Consider the following 22,892-nt stretch of genomic DNA (forward strand, 5'->3'; position numbering starts at 1 on the left):
TTAATTCCTCTGCCTCTCTTCAGGATAAAAAGGATTTACCAGTCAGTATGCACAACTAGCAATTCAGGTGAATATTATGTGACACAACTATCTTTTGCTTACTGTAGCCAGGGTGAGGTTTTTTTTATTAAAACTTCTCTGTACGTCTGTTTTCATTGTAATTGCCTGATGCATCTTTACTGACTCAGGCTTTTCAAAGGAAATCAGAAGATAATTTAATGGACAGAAACTATCATTAATTTCTATAAGGTTCAGAATGTAGAACAACAGACGCTATGGATCTTGTTCATCAGACTTTATGTCTTGTAAATCAGACATAAATTATTCTGAAGCTGGCCCTGAAGTGCTGAATTTTTCCCTTTAAATAAAATGATCATAGAATTATAGAGTGGTTTGGGTTGATGGGATCTTTAAAGGTCATCTAGTCCAACCCCCCTGCAATAAGCAGAGTCATTTTCCACTAGACCAGGTTGCTCAGAGCCTCATCCAGAGTGATCTTCAATGTTTTTGGGGATGGGGCATTTACAACCTCTCTGGGCAACCTGGCCCAGTGTTTCATCACCCTCATTGTAAAAAACTTCTTCCTTTTACCGAGTCCGAATCTAATGTCCTCAAGTTTAAAACCATGACCTACGGCAACAAGACCTACTAGAAATTCTGTCCCCATCTTTTCTATAAACCCTCTTTAAGTACTGAAAATCCACAGTGAGGTCTGCCCAAAGTCTCCTATTCTCCAGGTCTCTCTCAGTCTGTCTTTCACAGAGATGCTCTTGCCCTCTCTTCACCTTTGTGACCCTCCTCTGGACTCACTCCAACACCTCCATGTCCTTCCTGTGCTGGGCTACAGCAAGTCCTTGAGTGCCACAAAGAGCATTGGGTGTGTTTGTGTGATCAAATACATGGCACCATTACCATGTCAATTTTGAATTACATAAACAAATTAATATCATATAACTAATGTTCCAAAGGAGTTTTTTAGAAATACTGACCTGCTTGTCCATCATTGCAATGAACTTATTTGCATTGTAAAACATTCATTTGTAGTTCGATTGTAAAAATACAAGTTCTGTATTTTGCAAAACTGAAAGTTGTGCTTATGAAGCAATATGTTATTTTTAAGGTGGCTTCAGTATTCCAAATATTGAATTCTGAATATGCTGAATAGACTACTTCAGGCTGGCTGATGGATGCCATATATCCCTGGATATAGTCTCCAACACGATCTATGTTTGAAATAACAGAAAACCCCAAATTATGACTTCTAGTATTTTTTCTTTCAGTTATGGGGTTGACTCCAGGTCCACTGGAGTAAATGAAAAGCCATCTTTTTACTTAGAGAGGTTTCTGGATCAGCCTGCTTCTCCTAGAGCCATGCAGAGAACCTCTCTTTTACTCACCTGTTTCTTCCAGCTACTGTTCAGCCTTGGGGACATATTTCAGCTCACTCTTTATGCTCTGAATCTCTGACAAGTTGACAGCAGGACCTGGAAGTTTCTTAGCTCCTGGGAGCAGTTTCTTCTCTTTCTCCTCCTCTGTTGAAGCAGGAACATTCTGCACAAAAGGACACCAGTGACCTTCCTGCAGCAATAGTAATCTCTTGAACATGAGCATAGGTCAGTTATTTGAAAAACAGGAAATTATGTTTTTATACTGAAGGTAATCCCAGTGGAAAATGGGTGGAGGCATGAAGAGATAGGTTATTTTGTTGTTTGCTGTCTAAAATGTCTAAAAACCTTCTCAAAATAATAGAAGAGGAATGAGGATTAGAGTGGGTAAGAATTTACAGTGCCAGGCAATTAGTAGAAAATAACTGACTGGAGAATTAAAGGCAACTCCAAAGCCTTCATATTTTGGATGACAAAAAAGTAGAAGAACCATTTTTATAATCTAATTCCTTTGAGAGTTTCACAGTTGTCAGACACTTGGAGAGGAAGATCATCATGCACTTCTGGAGCTCTGGAGAAGAGCTATGACAGTAGGTTATGGACTCCAAAAGGTCCATGCAAGATCAACATGAGTTGAAATTTAACTTTTCATAACCTCAATTGCAAGACCAGAAGGGTTTTTGTCATTTTATGTTTGAATTAGGGTAGTGCTGCATGGCTATTTTGCTAACACTGTAAAAATGCCAGTTAAATAACAGCAATTACACAATAGTGAGCAACTCAGCTAATTTCCCAATGGACCACACTATTTCAGCCCTTGGTATTTCCTCAGCTGTACTATTGCTTCTAGCTGAGCAGAGCAGGTATTTTAGACCACTTCTACTCTAGACTGGGTAATGTTTTGAAGGCATAGATTTCCAGATATGAGTTTACTGTTGTTCCAGCCTGTTGTACATTTTCTAAAGCTGGCATATAGGAGGAATCAAGTACATTTAGAGATTAATTTATATTTTACTATAAATAATTTCATGATGAAATAATTTTTATTTTTTGATTGCTCTCTGAATGACTTCTTGTGAGGGACATTTTTGAGTTCAATCATGATTTAGATTTATTAGCCACACTTTTTGAAAAGATGCATTAACTGTGAACAGTCAATTCTTAATATTTAACTCAATTTTTAAAATTCCAACATTACTTGTCAAGTATTATCGGCCAGTAAACCCCTCTTTTTTTTCTCTGTTGACTAATGGACTATATGCTAATCAGGAAGACTTTGCAATGTGAAGTAGTAAACAAACAAGGTATTGTAGAAAACTGACATTTTCTTCCTATCTGATCTTTAAGGACTTTCTTAAGATCACCAGATATAAGTGATAATTACATATCTTGGCTTTGTAAACTTGTATTATCTTCTCTCACATTTTAGCCAATACACTATTAATTAATACAAAATAATACTAATAGTATTTTACCATTGTTTTTGCTAGATCATTTCAAATCCCAGCCAGAAATTCAGCCCCAGGTACTGTATGTACTGCCTGATATCTGATTTAATGATCTAACATCCTGAAACAGCAGCAAAGCACAGCAGGAGAATAAGTAAATTGATGCAGAAGCTGTTTGGAGGAATGCACAAAATTGTATCAGTAGTCAAAGATGCCATGAGCTTGTATTATTTCCTTTGACAGTTTTCCTAGGTAATCTGAATAATCGGGGTAAACAAGCACTCTCTGAACCCTGTAGTACTTATTAGTACATAGCAGAAACTATGTAAAAAATACCATTTCAAATCATGTGCAAAACTATTCCTCCTGTAGAACAAGCAGTGCAAGCTTTGCCCACATTTTGGTCCATAAATTGTCATCAGCTTTCTCTTCCAACCCCAGGTGTTTGCTATTTATGACCCCACTGCTCTCTGTATCACTCACTCCATTTGCAACACACAGCTGAGATTAGGCTATGGCCTTCAGTTTTATGGAAGGAAGCTGAAGAGTGACTTAGATGTACAATAGAGGTTAAAAAATACAGCATGGGAATGTTCTGACTGAAGAAGAGCTATTTTCTGTAATTCCCACCCTCCATTTCCTTTCATGCTAACATTTCTGTCCCACTGACCTTCAAAAATCTACTTTCCTGTCTGACTCCTCCACTCCTTCGAGTAGGATCCATATTCCCCTCATCTCCTATGTCAAGGCTTTAAACTACAGTGGAAAATGCACTGTTAGTACTGATTATGCACTGTTAGCAAAAGTTGCATTTGTCTTAAACTGCTCTGAAAAATCATGAGCTGTATGGCAGAACTTATGGCAAAACTTAACAAGATGAGAAAATTGAAATGACACATTCATTTTTATTCTATTCCTTGAACAAGATCTGTTTCTGTAGTGTTTAATGCCGTTGGTTGGGTTGAGTATTGCCATAAAACCTGGGCCAAGAACTTCCATGATGTCTGTCTCATATAGAGTATTCACTTAGCTGGGAAACAAAGCAACATTCAATTATCCAAACAAATGTAATTATCAGCACCAGACATTTATTTTATTTCTCAAACACAACTAGAATTCACACATGCTATATTAGTTTCTGCTTAATAACATGCACTCCTTCACCAGTTTAATTACTGCAGAGAGAATATACTTTGATTTCTTTCCAAGGGAGAAAGCCACAATATATGTTCAAGGTCATTTTGTATGTTTGTTTTTTAAATCTTCTTAAGAGCCAAGTCAGCCTAGGTCTGATTACTTCAGGAAAGTTCTCTGTAAACAGAGCACTGTTTATATCAAAATATGGCAAAATTCAGGGAAAAAATCTGTCTGAGACAGAAAAAGAAGAATTGGCTCTTACAAAGCCTTTCCTGCCCTTGGCTGTGAGGAGCAGTGGGAGCTCTGGCCCAGCAGGATGAGTTCTCATGTGGGGATTATGAATCCAAACTAAGTAAACTGGCCAGGAAAACAGGAGCACCCATATTTTGTATCTTGCTTGGAGTATCTACCACTACCTTTTCTTCCACTGTTGGAGTTAAGGTCTCATTTATTATTGAAGTTAATGGCAAATAAGATGCTTTAATATCAGTCTGAAATATGGTATCTGTGTTTAATTTTGTGACCAATATTAGTTAAGGCATAAATTGGATTTTATATTCCAAACTCAGTGTTAAACACATCCTTTAAAATACAAACATGAAAATATCGAATTCAGTCTAAAATGGAGTATTTTCACCCCCGGGCAGGTAAATAGGTTCAGAAGTTCTTTTTTAACTTGCAAGTGTCTTCACATTAAATTTCTTCTTGTTGATAAACTTTCCAAAAAGTATTGTGTTTGAAAACCTGTGCCAATACTGTGAAGCTGTAACAATAAATCACACCACAGGGTGACAGGAAGCAGCAAAATCTTCCAAAGCCTTGCTGTAACTTTTCCTGTTGTATCTAGACAAATACTGCTGGTGAAATCCTGGCTCTCTCTCCTGACAGCAGATATTATCTCACTGGGCAATCAGAGCTACACACCTTCGAAACAGTTTTTATTCCTACAGGTGCCTTGGCACCAAAAGCAGAACTATTTATTCATGAAGTGTTAGTAAGTGGTCATTTATTTCCATGAATGACCAGTGCATGTTCACTTGTGGTACCTAATATTGGTGTGTGGAGCTGTAAGATCACTTTAAAGGCTTTTTTCCATTTCCTCATTAAAAAAAACAAAAACCAAAAATCCTTTTTTGCTTACCTCCTCCACTTCTTCAGGTGTAAATTCTTTTCTTTTATGAGGGTGGCCTGCACCAGGTCGAAATGCTCCCATTGGGATGTTAATATTAGCCTGTGAGAAGGAAATTGTGATGCATATAGTAGTGACTGATAAATAAAGATACAGCTGATAAATGGCAAAACTCGAAAGGAGTGGGACAAGCATGTAGGCATTATCATGGTTTCCAAGCACTTATGCCTTCATGGATGCATCATGGATGCATCATCACACCACTCCTGTGGAAAGAGAAGAGCTTTCATCTCCATTCTAAAGAGAGAAAGTGAAAAAACAAACTAGAAAGCTTTTGAAGTTCTGCATTTAGACTAATGCTTCCTGATTTTGTTGGACTTTAAATAAATGAGTACTGGACACTAAAGTGTCTTTAGGCACCTGGGTTTGCTCCAGGTTGGTCAAGGTCAAACAGAAAGTGAGTGCCAAAAGCAACACTTAAGTGTAAATCATGCAAATCCTTCAATAACACCCAATCACTGGACCACTTCCCATTCTCCAGTTTTCACCTCACTTTATCACAGGTATCTTAGAAGAGAAGCTTGCCCTGAGTCAGCTTAAGCCATAAGTATTTAAAATGTGATTTTACCAACAAAATTTACCCACAGTTGCTACAAACTGCAATTAGCTCCAACACTGGGCAGACCACTGGCCCCTGGATTCTCCAAACTCCCTCCAGACTGATACCCACACAACTGCATCAATCTCATCTTTTATCTGGGGCAGAAAGACAGTAGCTATAACATAATTGGGGCTGATAATAGATATCTTAAAAGTAAAGATTTTGGGGAATAGAATAGCACAAAATAGTGGTTAGGAAAGAGCAGCTGAAAAGTATCCATTTCCCAATGTGACCCAGCCAAGATTATTTTAAAAGTCAAATGGCATGATCAACTAAATGCACAATTTATACTTACTCTTATCTCGTGATCTCAGAAGAGAAGCTGCTCTTAGGAAATGTCATAAAAATATCATGACTCCCACTGGTAAAACCAGGGGTGAATTGGTAATGTTACGGAGAGGAAGCTGAGAACCTGCTAACAGTGAGCTCTGCTCTTGTCCTTTACCATCTGACTGATCTGCATTAAATGGAGACAAATAATCCCACCCTTCTGCTCAAGCTATGGTCTTGCAGATCACGCCCCACTTGAGCAACCACAGGAAAACAGCCACAGTTTTCAGCAACAACTCTTCTGACAGCTGTAATCAAATGATGAGCAAATTAAGAATCCATCTGCCAAGAAATGAATGCTTTTCCCTGTATTCTACTTACCTGTTTCCCATTATCTTATTTATGCAGGATGATACTGTAATTTCAGTGGGGCTGCAAAATATCTGCAGGGTCACAGATAAGCAGGTATTTGTTTCATAAAGCTTTTTCACTGGGCATTGGTTTAGATATTGTGAAATTTTTCACCTGCACTTTTTAAGTCCCCAGGAGAGAGGGCATTTACAGCCTCATAGTTCCTAACTCATTATTTCATTTATGGGTGGAAAAAACCCAGCTTTGCCATTTCTAATTTTAAGTAACTGCCCCACCAAGTTCTGGTATCTCCAGACAGCTTTGATTTATGGAATGGGAAATTTCTCTGCAAATTACAGCTAGCACGGTCATACAAGTTTGCAGAGTTGAAACTTTAAGAGATATCTCTCCTTGACTTGGACATATATCTCCAATGAACTTGGACATTCCTTTCCCTTGCAGACAGCCAAAGCAGAAGGCAGCCTCCCACAGAACACTCCAGCCCTTGCACTTCCCACTCTGACTGACAGACCAACTGTGACTAAAAGTGGTTCAGAAAGCAAAAATGAACCACTAAGTCCCAGGCTGATAATTGAAGTCAATAAAACACTCTTTGGTCTGCTTCAGCACTTTCCTAGTAATGTGTGTCACAAAAGCAGCTGGCACTTCTTTATCTGCAGTAGGGACATCCACGTCAGAGTTCAGGCAAGAAGTACACAGTCATGACATAATAACTTGGTAAAATTAACATCCTTTAAGACACAGTTAAAAACTCTCTGGATCTGATAATACATACTGTAAATTAAAATATTTCCAATATGAAATGAAAAGGTGACATTTCTAAACAATTCCTGACCATGGGTACCAAAGTCCTGAGCTGTAAATCTCTCTCAATCCAATGCTGGTCCTGCCTCGCAGATGAGCAGCTGTGCAATGGGTGGGCCAAATTCTGTACACCAGCATAGCTCTGCAAGGATCTGTGCTGTGATCAGCACAAGTTCACAATTTTGTTTTAAAAATATATTTCAAGGTTTTTGTCACCTCTAAGTGGAGATGGAGGACCCTAGGGAATCTCTATCCAGTAAAATACTAGATAGGAGATTTTCTGTTCCAGACTCTGGAAATCCCAAATTATAATTGCTTTAGATAGACTTTCTAGGTGTGATTGTTATGTTTAATCATACTAATTATGAAAACTACTGAGTCTGCTTATTCCTTTGTTTGAAAGGCCTACCATATTGTGTGCCATTGCAATTTTTACAGTGACTGGGTAGGTATGTGCACTGATGTAGCCAGGGTCCTTCTGAACAGACCAAAGGAAAAATACCTGTAAAAATGACATACTAATATATTGCTGGTTTGACTCAATTGAACTGGGACTTAGAGATGTTTTTGGTGTGTTCTTCTTTCTGTTTAATAGAGAGAGGATATTAAGGTTAAGATACAATTGATGCAGTTGAGCATGACTTGAGGACTGTTATGGGTAAATCCTTCACAGCATCACAGCCACTCCTGGCTGTCCAGATGGATGACTGAATAATCTCGAAATTTTGTATAAACATATTTAATTTAAAAAAGAAGGAAGGAAGGAAGGAAGGAAGGAAGGAAGGAAGGAAGGAAGGAAGGAAGGAAGGAAGGAAGGAAGGAAGGAAGGAAGGAAGGAAGGAAGGAAGGAAGGAAGGAAGGAAGGAAGGAAGGAAGGAAGGAAGGAAGGAAGGAAGGAAGGAAGGGAAAGAAAGAAAGAAAGAAAGAAAGAAAGAAAGAAAGAAAGAAAGAAAGAAAGAAAGAAAGAAAGAAAGAAAGAAAGAAAGAAAGAAAGAAAGAAAGATGCAGAGAAAACTGAATTAAATCCAGAAACAAACAAACAAAAAATCAAACAACAAACCCTAGAAACCTTGTCACCCTTACCTCTGGGGAAAGCCAACAATGTTTAAAGGTAGAATAATTTTCAGTCAGATCTGTTCACAGCCTTTTGCACACTGAGAAGGGGAGGTCAGCAATTGTTTCCAGTAATTAATGCACTTTGGTCCTCTATTGCCCCAAACTACTCTTGGGAACCAGTTGCTGCCTTTAAGTCTCACACATCTGTATTTAGTAGCTATTAGGAAGTAAAAATTCTTGTCTATCTCTAGCATAGTCAGAAAAAAGCCATTTCAGACACAGAACACCATGAAACACTTCAGTGAGTGAGGTGCCTTTACATTCCCATTGCTGCACATGATGCACATTTCCCAGGGCACATCAGTGTTATTAGACCAGCACACAATAGCAAAGGATCATAATACATGAATCACAATGTATAAAAGTAATGTGACATTTTGAGTCATAGTTCTCAGACTGCTCAGAGCGTAATAAGGATTAATTCAAGTGCAAGTCTCCCTACTAGAACCACCTTTGACACAATGCTTAATAGATACATTTTAAATTTTTCCAGTAGTTTTTCTTATTATTCAAATTACCTTTGCAAAGATTAAACTTTCTTAAAATATTAGACTTAGTGCTTAAATGTAATGCATTTTTTAAATGAACAACCTAGGAACATTGTTTACATTTAGAAGTTGGAAGTCATCCTAGAAATAAAATGCAGCCTATCATTATATATTTAAGAAAAAAATGTAAATCAATTAATTCCTTAAAAATGTTTGTATGTGTTATGGAGTTTAAATATAAAATGCAAATAAATACTTTTCAGCTATTAAATATCTAAATCTTTTTCATTAATCCTACAAACATTTCTAGAGTCACTGTAAAAGAGAGATGAAAATTTGAACAGAGTGAAATCAAAATTCTGGCAAAATGGCTTTTTTTTTTTCTAATTTCAACAGAATTAGAGTACAGTAGTTTGCATGCCTATTTCGGTAGAATTGAGGATGATGATGATGATGATAAAGAGAATCTGCATTTTCACAGTGCCTTGCACCTTCAATAGGCTGCCTAGCCTCTGTGTAATTAATCTTGATACTCCAATCCATTGCATAAGTATTATCTCAAGAAAACAAACAACAAAGAAGACTTCAGAAATTCCATTTTGTGTTTCTTAGAAAAGACAATGTGGACTCGTAGTAAAACTCCATTGGAAGTGTATTTCATAAAATACATGAGAATTCTGTAAGATTCTTCAGCTCAGAAGATATTTTGGCCTTTTGACAAGAACTATTGATGACATGAATTAAACACATTCTTCATGATGTTCCTTCATGATGATGTGACAATTCTCCAGCTGTTTCTTTCACAAGTATGCAACAATCAACTCCATCCTTACAAGCATATACCATTGAAGAGGTATGTGGCAGACTAGAATCTTTCAAATTAAAAGATCAACATTTCTCTCATTTTCCTTTGGCTTCTAAATAAAACACTTCTTAAACAATTATTTGAAGTTGAGGGGTTTTTCTCCTTAAGGAATGCCAACATAAAAAACTTCACAATACCCATGCTATCTTTTTAGTCTATAATTCTCCCAGCATATTGTTTTTGTGGAAAATCTGATGGCTGCAGGAATTATTTTTACTTAACAGTTATGCAGATGCATTACCAGGTTTTGCTTAGATGATCCTCCAATACACATAACCTAATACTGCAAAGACCATGCAAACAAGTGATTAATGAACCTATCTGCTCCAGTTTTTTTATCAGCTCAGATCAAAAGATGATCTCCAGGTCACACTTTTTCAATGCCTTCATATCTACCAAGCTTTTCACTTTTACAGAATAACCCCAGCTAGCACTCCCTATGGTGCTTTGTCTGAGTAAAAATGCAGTCTGCCAAGCAATGGAGGTTGAGATTTATTATTTTATTCTATTAAAAACATAAATGCTATCTCTTACCTGAATGGCTTTGACATGTGATGCTGGTTGTTTTGACATTTTTACGACAGAGGCTTATCCCTGCAAGCAAAATTGGAAAGTGTTACAGGCTCTGACATTCTGATAGCTATGGAAGATAAGCTAGAACTTAACCCATGCTGCCTCTTGACAGGCATCCATTTCATCTGCCCAGCTCCTGTTTCCATCTCAGTTTCCAAGTTGCTTAGTTATTCCTTCTGATATCAGAGGGAGACAGAACACCTGAGCTTCACCAATTAATCTTTCATAGCCACAAATGAAGCTATCTCTTTCACACTAAAAACAAGAATGAGTAGAGATAAGGCATCTCTCAAACCTTAACAGAACTGTAAAATGAGTAAGAATTAAGGGAAGCTTTTGAGGGTAAACATTGTATGATTATCTATGTCACAGTATGTATGTGGGAATTATTAGAACTTTCAGTTTAATCCTTCTCTCAAAAAAAATGCAACTTGTTAGAAAATATTGATAAATGCAGACATAACCATTTTCTGACTCATAAATCCTTGCAAATCTTTTAATGCCTGTGGACTGAAAGTGATCAAGATGGTCAAACAGAAAAGTTCTCCTCAACAATTGCTACTACACAAAGTAACCTCACTTCAAAGTTTACATCACATAGATTCATAAATTTTCTTTAGCAATAAGATCAAAAGTAACATATTTTTCCATATAATTATATGCAGGTGGAGAAATATGGACTGTTACAGTATTAATATACATCAGCAAAGGGAAATACACCAGAGTAAAAAGGAAAACAAATTATTAGCAGATTATTTGAAACACAGTCTCAGCCTTTTATTCTCTCACTGAGAAGTTAGATTTTAACTGGACTAGACTTTCACCAAAGTCTTGTTATTTAACTATTATAATATAAAGTAAGGTAGTATTTCTAAAAGCTGAGAAATTCATTCACCAGAGAAGTCACTGATCAACACCAAACTATGTCACATTTTTGATATTGCATTTAATCTTAGATACGGAGAGAAGTAATGAGAACAGAAATAAATTACATAGGAGAGAAAAGTAGAAATACACTGAGAAATTGAAGTGTGTCAAAGACTTGGGTACTCCAAACAGTGTAAGTGCCACATCAGGCAGTCCCCAAAAAAACATAGAGATGAGTTGTATGTTGGCTTCAACTTGGAATATCAGCAATATCAGCCTGAAATTGTATTGGGGGACTGACTAGGAGACTTCCTCCTGGATATTCTCACATCAGTTTTAAATCTGTGTACAATGCTGAGCAGAATTAAAAGTACAACGACCTGCCATTAGAGGTCTCCCTCTGGTCACACTCTGCTGCAAAAAGTGCTGTCCAAACCAACACAGCATTCAGTCAGAGGACAGTCATGTTCATAAATTGCTTTGGGTTTAAATTGCTTCCACTAAATTAATAAATCAGAAAAAATCCCACTGTGCAAAATAAAAACAGCATTCTTTAATGAGTTTTGTATTGTGGTTTTATATATACAATTTCAAAATGAGAGGGAGTTTAAAAAACTTCAGAATTCACTTTAGGGGATGCAATCTCAGCCACTGACTTTTATGACAAAATACAGATTTCAAAAACACAAAAGGGTTTATTACACTCTGTCTTCTTTAGTTTTGAAAATCTTTATTAGGCGTATAAATAACTGTTCCATTGATCAGTGTCTGTATTCCAAAATAAACATACAATCCCCCAAGTGACTGAGAAGATAGGAGTGATAATACAGAATGTTTAATTACTTTTTTAATCAACTTCTCATCTTTCTTATCAGAATGAAAAATGGAAACGAAAGCACAGGAAAATGACATTAAACATTTTGAAAGACAGTAGTTCTACTTCCCAAGCACTGTCACAAAGAAACTCTTGCTAAGATGTACCTCATCTTGCATGCCTGTGCATTGGAAAAACACCCACAGACACCTCTTGGGCCACTTAGAGATAAATTTACCCCGAGCCTCAGCGTTAAAGCAAGCACAGCATTAGAGCTCCTCGGTGAGGTGCTCTGGGTTCACGAGCAGTCAGTGCTCGAAATTACTGCAATCAGACACTGGTTCCTAAAGAGGGATGCATGATACAATTGTGTAGGACTGCTTCTGGAGGAGGTGATTTTCCTACCAGACCGTGCTGTCCTCATTACCGCCAGAGAAATCAGGACAACAGCACACTACAGAACAAAAATAGATCTCTGGCTCTTTCCCCTTCCCTCCCTTCCCTGGATTCCCTTACAGAGCAATACTGACCATCAATCACAGGAAAAGAAACCTTTGATTACAGAAGCATCCATTATAGAAGCGATTAGTTAATTTTTATCAATTCCTTTGTTCTTTCACCATGTGTCTCAGAGAGAGAGTCAAGAGTGCTGCACTGATTGTAGTAAGTTATTTCTGGTATTCCAATCAGCTCTGCAAACTTGAAAAAATCCTACTTCACCCTCAATTCTACAGCAGGATTTCACGTCTCTGGCAGGCAGAGAAATGCAGACACACATCCTGTATTCCCGGTGTCTTTTTGGCCTCCCCACACCTTACCTTTTACCTTTTATGGGCTGCATGCTGAGCCAAACTTAGAAAGCAAAGGCAATGGTAGTTCAGTTTGGAGCTGGTTTATGGCAGCCTTCCCTTGCAAATTCCCTCGATTTGCAGTGAAAGTACTCACGAGCAGGACTACTTGTGAAATATAGGGCTGCTGTAGCGAAATAAATGAGGGTTTTGAAGCAAAACTTTGTAAAACAAAGGAACCTATCTTCTGTCTCACTGCTAAAAATAATTTCTGACAGGGCTGCAGCAAGATAATAAGCTGATTTATTCAATTTGCTTTAAAGACGATGAGATATCATAATGCCATCTTTTGTAATGCACACAAGAGATGTACAGTAGCACACAGACAACAGCAAGAGCCCTCCCCCTGTCCCAGCTGGAAGCTGTCCTCTCCCCCCACTGCAGGCATGGCATCAAGCACAACAGGCATTTTGGAGACAGAACTGCAGTGTATTATCTCATTAAAAGGCTTTGACAGGAACTACACGACTCTGAGACCCAGCCAGTACAGAGAAAGAAGAGAAATCCCTACCCTGCAGCTTTCAGCCTGTTACATGAAAACTTACAAGCTCTAGGCAAATGTGGTCACATTTTCTGTAATACATACACAATAATCTTCACTGCAGCTGCCTGTTAAGCTTAGTGAAAGAAACCTCTCTTACATCAGAACAATAATGTAATATTTCATTAACTGTAATAAACATATAGAAAACAATAACCCTCTGCCTATGTACAATATTCAAACTCACACACGCTTCTGAGTCATGAGGTATTTAAGTGACTTTTTGTTTTAAATCTTTAGATCCCCACAGACTATGAAGCAATAGCGATCTGCTCTGAATACTCTGATACACTGCATGACACATTAAAATAGGCAGAACCCCACAACTATTGTAGTAAACTCATAGTAATTACTAAAGAGTTTTCATGAGGGTCTTTCAAGATTTTAATTGACCCCTTCAAGATTAGCTAACTTATTTACTTATATAAAAAAAGTTCCAAACCGTCAAGTGAGTATGCACACCTCCTTTTGATGCTGAAAGAGGTGATCTTCTTCTACCAGCTGAGGTATTGACTGTGACCCTTTTAATGTGTCTGAAATAGCTCCGATGCTTTCAGCCTGGACGGCACTGAGTGCTGCTCCAGGCTGGAGTGGGACTCAGCAGAGAGGCGAAGTGTAAAAGGGAATTCCTGTCATAGCTTCCAGTTGTTCTTCCTAAATATAGAGTTTGATTCACCCTGTAACTTGGTCCCCTGAGACACTTGACCATGGTAAAAGCAGGGCTCAACTGTCAAGCAGGAGGTGTTGAAGAACACACCTTTAGGTCTTTTTCCTGCCCTGTCATTCCAGGCTTTTCCCAAGTGCCAGGCATACAGCAGTAGCAGGTAACACAGAACTCCTCCCATGGCATTTGGGGCAGTGTGTGCTTCCCTACACACACTGGAGAAGGAAATAATTATGGAGACATAATTATGAAGAATGACCTCGGAGGAGCTATCTAGGGGAGCTAATGACACACCAACGTGAGCGTGTTGCTGCTGCTTTGGGAGCAAACTCCCACAGCACTGCCCTGGGGTGTGGGCAGAGCCTTCCCCCCTGCAGGACAGCCCTGCTCACAGGGGAGGGCTCCTGGGCATGCGAGGCCATAGCCACCAGCTGCTGAGTCTGCTGGCATGGGGACAAAGGAAAGCCAAAGGAGGAGCATGTGTATGTGTGTGAGAGAGAGAGAGTTGTTATCCCTCAGGAGGGAAGGAAAACATGACACAGTTGTGCTCATGCTGGCTGGAGTATTGTCTTAGTGAGGGCTACTGATGGAGATCTCACAAGCCATGTGTAGGGCATATCCTCAGGTTTCCACTTGCAGAAGTGCAGACTCCTGGTCATCTGTCCATCTTCACAGTTATGAATTTCCCTCTGCCTCATTCCTCTGCTGTAGCTGATCTCCACTGAACCCACAACAGTAATGGTGACAAGAGCAGTGTCATTATGGGCAATTACTGTCAAGGATCTCCCTTGACTTTAACTCATTTGACCAATGACCCTTTTAATTTCAAGTATCTCAAAGGGGAAGGTGACCAAGCAGGCTGCTTCATTAAGCCTGTGACTCACTCTCCACTGCCCTCTTTCCCAAAAATGTTGTCATCTGGAAGCTGATTAAGCTGATGACTTGCTCTGGTAGATTGCTGGCTACTTAGAGCCACCCCCTTCCCAAGCAGCCACAAGAAGATGAATGTCACAGAACCAGGCACGCAACCAGGACGTGCATTTGTGTAGGTCAGGACTGATGGATGTACACACAGCAAACATCTCATTCCAAGGAGACCTTTATTCCTCAGAAAAGCTGATTGTGCCTGCTGCCAAAACTTTTGAGGCATGAGAAGATGACTGCCCTTTAAAGGTGGTGGAGTTCCCAAGAGGCTCACAGAGCTGTTCTTTGGCCTTCCAGGTGGTTGAGACTGCATTAAAACAAAACCACAATCAGGGAAGTGACTTTACATATCTCCTTCTCAAGGTTCATATTTACAACAAAAATACCAGAAGGCAAAGGAAGAGGCAATATATTTTTGTAACATGGTCCTGTACATTAACTTCTTTCAGTTTATATTACAATAGTAATATTACAAACTAGCTCTTGAATGCACAGTTCTTTCTTCCATGTGCTGTTAGCAAAGGTAGGCCATTGTTTCGATTTTATAATCTCTTCGTCTTGCAAATATGCCTGAGAAATATCAGCTCAACACTGTTCCCTTCAACAAATTTTCATAGCAGTAACAAGTAATTTAATAATCTTAATGATATGTAAACAAGAAGAGTCTGTCACCCACCTAACACCCAGTAACTATCATATCTGAACTGTATTAAATTGTGAGGATAAAAGGAGCAAACTTAAATTTTATAACTAATATCATAAAGTGCACATCTGAGTAGATTTTGAAGGGAAAAATAGTCACTCAGCATTATTTTGCAGCATATCATTGTCTTTGAATAATCTTTGGGATGCACAGCCCCATGACTTGCAGAGTCATCTGGTAAATACATGCAGCAGATGAATTAGTAAGTAAATAATGAGGCATATGCACATTTCAGATGATGGATTCAGTGTCTGGCAAGTTAGGGCCCTGTACATTGACACACATGGCATAAAATTATTATGTCTCGTGTATAGAGACCCAAAAGATATAGCAAAAATGCATGTATTTGAAGTGTAAAACCCCAATATAGTTAAAAATAGACTTTTGTGGCATTGCTAGAAGCTTGTCTAATTAATATGCTTCCTGGCACAACTTCCTAGTTTTGAAAGTGAAGTTGATGGTTAACAGAAATGTGTATGTGTCTTACTTCTCCACTGAGATATTTCACTGCATAATGTCAGAACTGTTTTTTAAACCTGTCAGTACTTAATACATTTACGTAAATGTTTTGCTTTTTGAGAAACCTCATGAGCACAGATAAAACTTCCCTGAGCGTCCCAAAAGAATTAATTTTTCTATTGTAGTCCACAATGTTTTAATGTAATGCAAACAGTGTAATACAATTGAAAATGCAAGTCTGCACATAAGAAGTCACAACTTCAGCTCACTTGAAATAAGACTCTTGGAAGTAAGAAGTTAAAAAATACATTTCTGGAGTTTTGCTTTAATTTACCATGTAGTAGCAACATATCATAGATCTTTATCAATGCAAAACTTTGCTTCTCTGTCTTAATCTTAGCTCCATAAATTACAGTTTATTATCAGGTAAGAATGGTGGGTCCACGACATGAAGTATTTGGCTAATTAACACCTATCTTTACATTCATTTGAAAATTTTAAATGAAGAATATGCAAACTAAAGTTGCAGTGTAACTAGTATAACTATTCTCTTCAGTTAGCACACTGAAACTACTGGTTAAGATGTCAAAATAAGAAACCTGCTATCAGACATTTATCAGAGGACTTATGCAGAGGATCCTGTAAAAAAACCCAAACTCACTATCCATTTTCTAATTCACTCAGGTTTTATTTGTATTTTTGAGCTCTTTCTCCTTAGTAAAGATGCACCCATGTAATAATGACTTGGCACATAGACTTGATGAAAGGCAGAGACTTTTAGCAATGGTACCCAGTCACATGCGGTCAGACAGAACTACAGAAATTTAAATTATAGTGGAGCTATCAATTTTACCAGGCATCACAAACCATTCCTATGCTTGATTTTAACAGAAAGCAACTCTGAATCATAGATTGCAGAAAGAGTATCAAACCTCAGCGATTTTGTCAGAGGAAAAATTGTTTGAGGAAGTATCCTCTACTGGTTGTGTATGTTCTCTCATTTTTCTCAACCTCTATTTCTTAATATCAAGAAAAAAATCAAGCACTCACTCCTGAGTTTCTACTTGTAAAGTTATGCCAACAACAAAAAAATTAAGTTATTTAAATAATGAATGACATAAAATAGCCTGTAAAAATGTTTGCTGTTATCTAGTAGGCAGGAAATCAATACAAAGCATATCTAAATTATCTGATTTTGTTTCTGTGACATTTCTGAGCTACTAAATATTAATTCAACTCCTGCATGCTCTCTTTCTTTTCCATAGAAAAGCATGATGATTATTATCACAGACTGTTCCACAGAGAAATAATTAGCCTTGTATTAAGGAGATGGTCTCATTAAAGGCTCGCAGTGACCTTGTTCTGAATTTCAGAGTCACAGCATCATTAATAGTGTTGCTAGCATCATCTATGAATTTGTATTAAGTTCTGAAAACTGCCTTATGAATATAACCCACACAAATTCTAGAACATCATAGCTTTGACCACTATTACCCAAAGCCATGTTCTCTGCTGCTTTTTATTGTGTAAAATCAGTTCTACTTACCCAAATACTTTGGGTAAGTGAAACACCATGATCGTGATGTTGATGATTATGATGATGACAACGATGTACAAGCAACAAATTTGTTTCCACTTTTCTCCTGGTAAATTTTAAACAGTATATCTGGCAAAGTTGGTAGCCTAAGAAAGAGCAAGGCTAATGGCAGATTTTGAATATGAAATTTAAATTACATGCTGATTTTTGCAAACATCCTGTTTACTGTCATGATTCAGAATTATTTGGAAAATAAACAAAAAACATGACACTGCACCACCAGATACTGCTCTCAGCAAATGATTTTGACAAAACAGGAACTGACTAAATCACTGTTGAAATTTTCAACAAAGAGACTACTAATTGTTTTCACAAATCAGGATAATTCAAGTAAGCATGTAATATCTTTTTCAATCCCATCACACAGTTATTTTGATGATGCACATCCCCATCAGTTGATCATATCAGCTGTGCACTATTAGATCTTGTCAGATTAAGACCTTAACTGACTGCAGCAGGGAATTTTGTGTTGACTCAACCCAGAGCTATATATGAGAACTAGGTACAGATATACCAGGGGACTCAGCACCACAGAAAGTAATTTATTTATCTGTTGTGATAAAGCATGACAAAAAAATTGCAGCTATGGTCCCTCTGTGAGTGCAATCATCTGAAGTCTAACAAAGAGAACAATGACTAAGTTCTGCTGATTTCTCATTTAAATGGCATATTGAGAGGAAAGAAATACATGTTTGAGACATTCAAAATCTCTCTGGCAGTAAGATGCAACTAGAAAAAGCAAGGTGAGGAAATGGGCTGGAGGAAGCAGAATTTAAAGGACATTATAAATTAATAAATTTAGCTAAAAAGTTACTACTCAAGGACAACTGCATCCCCCTGCTGAATTATATGTGATTTATCAATTGGTATCTTTGGTTTGTACCTGCTGAACAGAAAATAAAAGAGGAAGATCATTAAATCGTGGATGTGAAGATTTTTAAAGTTTGAATCAGTATCAGGACACCTTAGTTCTCAACAGTCACAAGGAAAAATCCTTACCTTGTCACACCTCCAATGTTCTGAAAAAATAGGTCCATTAAGAATGAATGCTTTCCATGGTGAAGATATAAATAAATCTACTGCCATACCTGTCTATCAAGTAGTCAAACATGATCTCTATTAAACTTTATTTTTATTTAATCAAATCTGCTACAGAAACATTTTTCAATTATTTGTGGCCTCCTGCCATACAAATGTTCAGAGAGAAATTGCCAAAAGAATTCGGTGCTGGCACAGAAAGATAAGTCTTCCAGCTGCTCCACTGGACAAAGATGTTTTCCAATACAGTATCAAATCTCCAGGATCAAAAAGTGTTTCTCTTAGGAAATTACACAAAGTAGGTTTTTTTATCTTCACATCTCACTTTACACCCATATGAATTAGAGTTGTGGACAGGCAGTATCTTCTACACAAGGATAAAAACATGCCTGGAAAAAGAAACTATATTAAGCTGCTTTACTCCATCTTCTCTGGCTCTGCGACACAAGGTCTTTAAAGTACAGTTCACTTCTCCAGATCTGGAGCTAAAAATGATGCTTGAAAATAATTTGTCTTGGAAATTACTTTTGAGAACTGTAGGCTGCTCTGTTTCCTGTGCTACTGGTGAGGTACTGACCATACTCTGACTAGAGTATCCATGAAAATGTTCCCTGTTTTATTGTCGCCAACTCTCAAACTATTTATTTTTATTAGCAAGAAAGGAAATGTTCTTAGCTTAGGCTCCCAACACAAAGTGGTCTGTGTAGCAAACCCACAGTTTTGGCATGGATAGTTCACAGGTGCTCTGGCTGACAAGGGGCAGAGCAGATTTGTAGTGCTGGGACACCAGTTAAAATTAGTTTATCCACTGTGTGCAGTGCTGTGTAATCACAAAGCTGCTCCCCTCTGTCCTTGAGGTAGAACAGAACCAGTGCTGGTTTAACTGAGTGCTGTGCTGCATGATGAAGCAATTCAGGAGCAGCTTCAGCCACCTGTGCAGTCCAAGTGGACAGTTCTGGGGATGTCCTCATTGCTTCATCCTGTGCAAGACATTCCTGTTGTTCAGAACAGACAAGTATCACATATGCACAGATTACAGTAATTTCACGAATACAAGCCGCAGCAATTTGACAAAAATTTTGGTGGAAACCCGGAAGTGCGGCTAATAGTCGGGGGCGGCTAATATGTGAATAATTTTCTGACATTTACAACCCCAGACGTGCCAGCCAGAGTGCCGAGCCAAGCACCTGCCAGTAAAAGCCGGCATTTCGCAATTGTTACAGTGTTACCGTGTTGCCCTGGCTCCCTGCAGGCAGCACGGGGGGCGGGGAGAGAGGCGGGAGAGCTCTCTTCTTCCCTCCTCTGCCGCAGCCCAGGGGAGGGCGCGCCGCCATTGCCGCGGCCCGGGGAGGGGGGGGGAAGTGCGCGCCGCCATTGCCGCGGCTCGGGGAGCCGATGGGAGCCCCGCGCAGCCATTGCTGCGGCCTGGGGAGGAGGCGGGGTGCTTTGTCCGCGCCCGCCGCCGGCGCCACGGGCGCGGGGAAGCTCCGTCCCTGCTTGCCGCCGGCGCCACGGGCACGGGAAAGCTCCGTCCCCGCCCGCCGCCGCTGCCGTAGGAGCGGGGGAAGCTCCGTCCCTGCCTGCCACCGCGGGGCAGCGCCGACCCGGGGTGACCAAGCCAGTGGCAGCGGCGGGTGGCCCCGAGCGGCAGCACCGGGCTGGGCCACCTGGCCCCGTCAGCGGCCCCTAGCGGGCCGAGCCTGCACAGCCTTAGCTCAGCCAGTAAACCCCGCCCTCCCGCGGTTCTGTTACTAATTGCACGCGGGTCCTCGCTGCGAACGACAGAGCGGCTTATGTTTGGGTGCGGCTTATTTATGGACAAAAACCAAAATATTTGCCAACACCCAGAGATGCGGCTTATACTCAGTGCGGCTTGTATTCGTGAATTTACTGTAATCCAGACTGGATGGGGCCCTTAGCAGCCTCGTCTAGGAGCAGGTGTCCCTGCCCATGCTGGGGGATTGGAACTAGATGGCTTTAAGGCCCCTCCCAATCCAACCCAACCTATGCTTCTATGAAGAGAGATGTTTCAGGCTTTAACAGATGATGAAATGATGAACTACCGACTACTTTGTCTCAAACTGTTACCTCACTTTGACTTGCTCATGCTAAGGCCACTTCTTTCCCTAGGGTTTAAGGCTGCCCTACAGGTTTTGGGGTTCAAAGTTGATAGGTCTAATGCTATCATGTGCTTTTATTTCAGTTTACAGTTGGCATGAAACAATAGCTGTTAGACTGAAACTATTGAATTTATTTTGCATTCTGCAGTAAAACATGGGACTGTGTTCACAGGGACTTCATAGGTAATTTAAACCTCCAAACAATTGTTTGATATTATGCCCTTTTATGGTCTCCTTCACTGACTAAGCCCTTTATTTCCTGTAATTTAGGTAAACTCACTTTCACGGACAGATTTTTTAAGTTGTAAAGGGCTCCCATCAGAAGAGATAATGCTGAATAGCTGCTCTCCAGAAGATTTTCCTCATGTATAACTGCTAAATGATTACAGAGGATATAAGACTACAATCTAAAAATGGGTAGCATAAGCCTGAAACAAGTATTTTTATGGAACCGTGTTCTATAATAATATTCAAGCCACATTTCTCAAGTTTCTCCATTTCCTTTGCTTTTCTTTAAAGTCTGATATTTATTTCTCCTTGGAATGCAACAGCTTTGGAGGTCCTCTTTTAGATGTAATTCCAGCTGAGATTTGCCTAACAGAGTTAACACAGATGGGTAAATGCTGCAGACTGACAGCAAACAAGAAAAACCTATCATTTGTTTTGCTACAGATCAACACTGTGAGACAACTGGTGAAAAAGCACATACAACTACTGGTTTTTTGCAGAATAATCTAGTAATCTAGGCATATTTCTAGGAATACTTGTGCTTTACCTATGTTTGCATGTGAATAGTGACTTAAGAACAAATTTCAATTGTTTTAAGAATCAAAATCCCACCTTTCCAGCAAGTATTCTTGGTAATAAGGCTAAATACTGCAAACAAATCCTGAACCTTAACAGAGTATTTTGACCTCACTTCTATTTAGATAAAGCAAGACTGTTTTATACTGTAATTGGAACATTAAAACACCCAAACCAATAAAATTGTGTAATGCTCTGCTCTTAAGTTTTTTAAGCAGAGTAAAGGTGAAAACATGTTTTTAGTTTCTTGTTTGGGTTTCAGTTTAAAAGACCATACATATATCGCCATAATTCCCACTACCTGAGTTACTCCCGTTAACTAAGATTTTTTATACAATAATATTACTAAGGTAATGAAAACATACCTTTTCTTCATACTTCTACAACCAATGCTACACACATCTCTGTAGTGTGCCAGTCTCTGTATATCTCCTCTTGTGTCTCAGATTTCTTCTGTATTCTGATCTCTCTATTTCTTCTAGAAGTAATCTCCTAACGTGCAGAAGTGGAGCATAAAGAGCACTGGAGGGTCTAACCTCACATTAGCTGCTTTGCTTTATCAGAAGATAACCCAACACGAAGTGGTGTGTCCTAACCTCACAATGGACCATCTATTCCATCTTCTCCCATGGATTTCTTCTTTCATGCTTTCTAGTCTGTACTTTTAACTCTCAGGTAGGTTTGGAGGCTCATTCTGGAAACATTCATGTACTCTGTAAAAGCATCCCTTCACTTTAAGTTACACTGACACAATAAAAACTCGCAGAATCACATTTATTTTATCCCAGTCGTCCTTTCCTGTCCTTAGCTCATCTCCATGCCCAATATTCCAAAGATGAAGACTACTCAGAACATATCAAAACCCATTTTATTTCCCCAAGGCTCAAACACTTATCCAATCAATTCATGTTCTGATTGTAGTGTCTTCAAAAATTTACAACCTCTCCTTGACAAAATCAACATCTTAGCTGATTTTAGGTCTGAGCCTTTGATGAACTGCAATTGGATACAATTTCCCTGAAGCCCTGCAAACCCCTCTAATGTAAAGGTTTTTGATAGTGCTGTTCAGGTAGTTTTACCCTTATTTTGCAATGTGTCAGCTATGGTACTAGCTGAATAATCACATATCTACTTCAATAATAGATCGAAGTTGAAGAGATTAATAATTAGACATACTGCTAATTAATCTCAAATAGATACATTTACCATGTCTAGATAAAGATGCTTATGATATTAAATCACTAATTGAACTTGATAATATCTTA

At 38.8% G+C, this 22,892-nt stretch overlaps 1 protein-coding gene across 4 annotated transcripts in view; it reads right to left on the minus strand.

The window, feature by feature from the left end:
- SMPX (small muscle protein X-linked) overlaps positions 1-14,010 on the minus strand; it is a 39,878-nt gene extending 25,868 nt beyond the window's left edge. For 2 of the 4 annotated variants that reach the window (XM_033052282.2, XM_033052283.2), the window contains exons 1-4: positions 12,748-12,949; positions 10,210-10,269; positions 5,112-5,201; positions 1,398-1,551 (exon numbers count right to left, since the gene is read on the minus strand). In XM_033052282.2, the coding sequence (XP_032908173.1) occupies positions 1,411-1,551; positions 5,112-5,201; positions 10,210-10,248 (270 nt within the window). In that variant the 5' untranslated portion in view covers positions 10,249-10,269; positions 12,748-12,949 and the 3' untranslated portion in view covers positions 1,398-1,410. Of the gene's footprint in view, positions 1-1,397; positions 1,552-5,111; positions 5,202-10,209; positions 10,270-12,747; positions 12,950-13,780 lie in introns of those variants that run through there. The other 2 variants (XM_033052284.2, XM_033052285.2) reach the window with 2 other exon arrangements.
- Positions 14,011-22,892: the final 8,882 nt, after the last annotated feature.

The sequence above is a fragment of the Catharus ustulatus genome, chromosome 2 (assembly GCF_009819885.2).
Source record: "Catharus ustulatus isolate bCatUst1 chromosome 2, bCatUst1.pri.v2, whole genome shotgun sequence".
In the NCBI taxonomy this organism is placed as follows: Eukaryota; Metazoa; Chordata; class Aves; order Passeriformes; family Turdidae; genus Catharus; species Catharus ustulatus.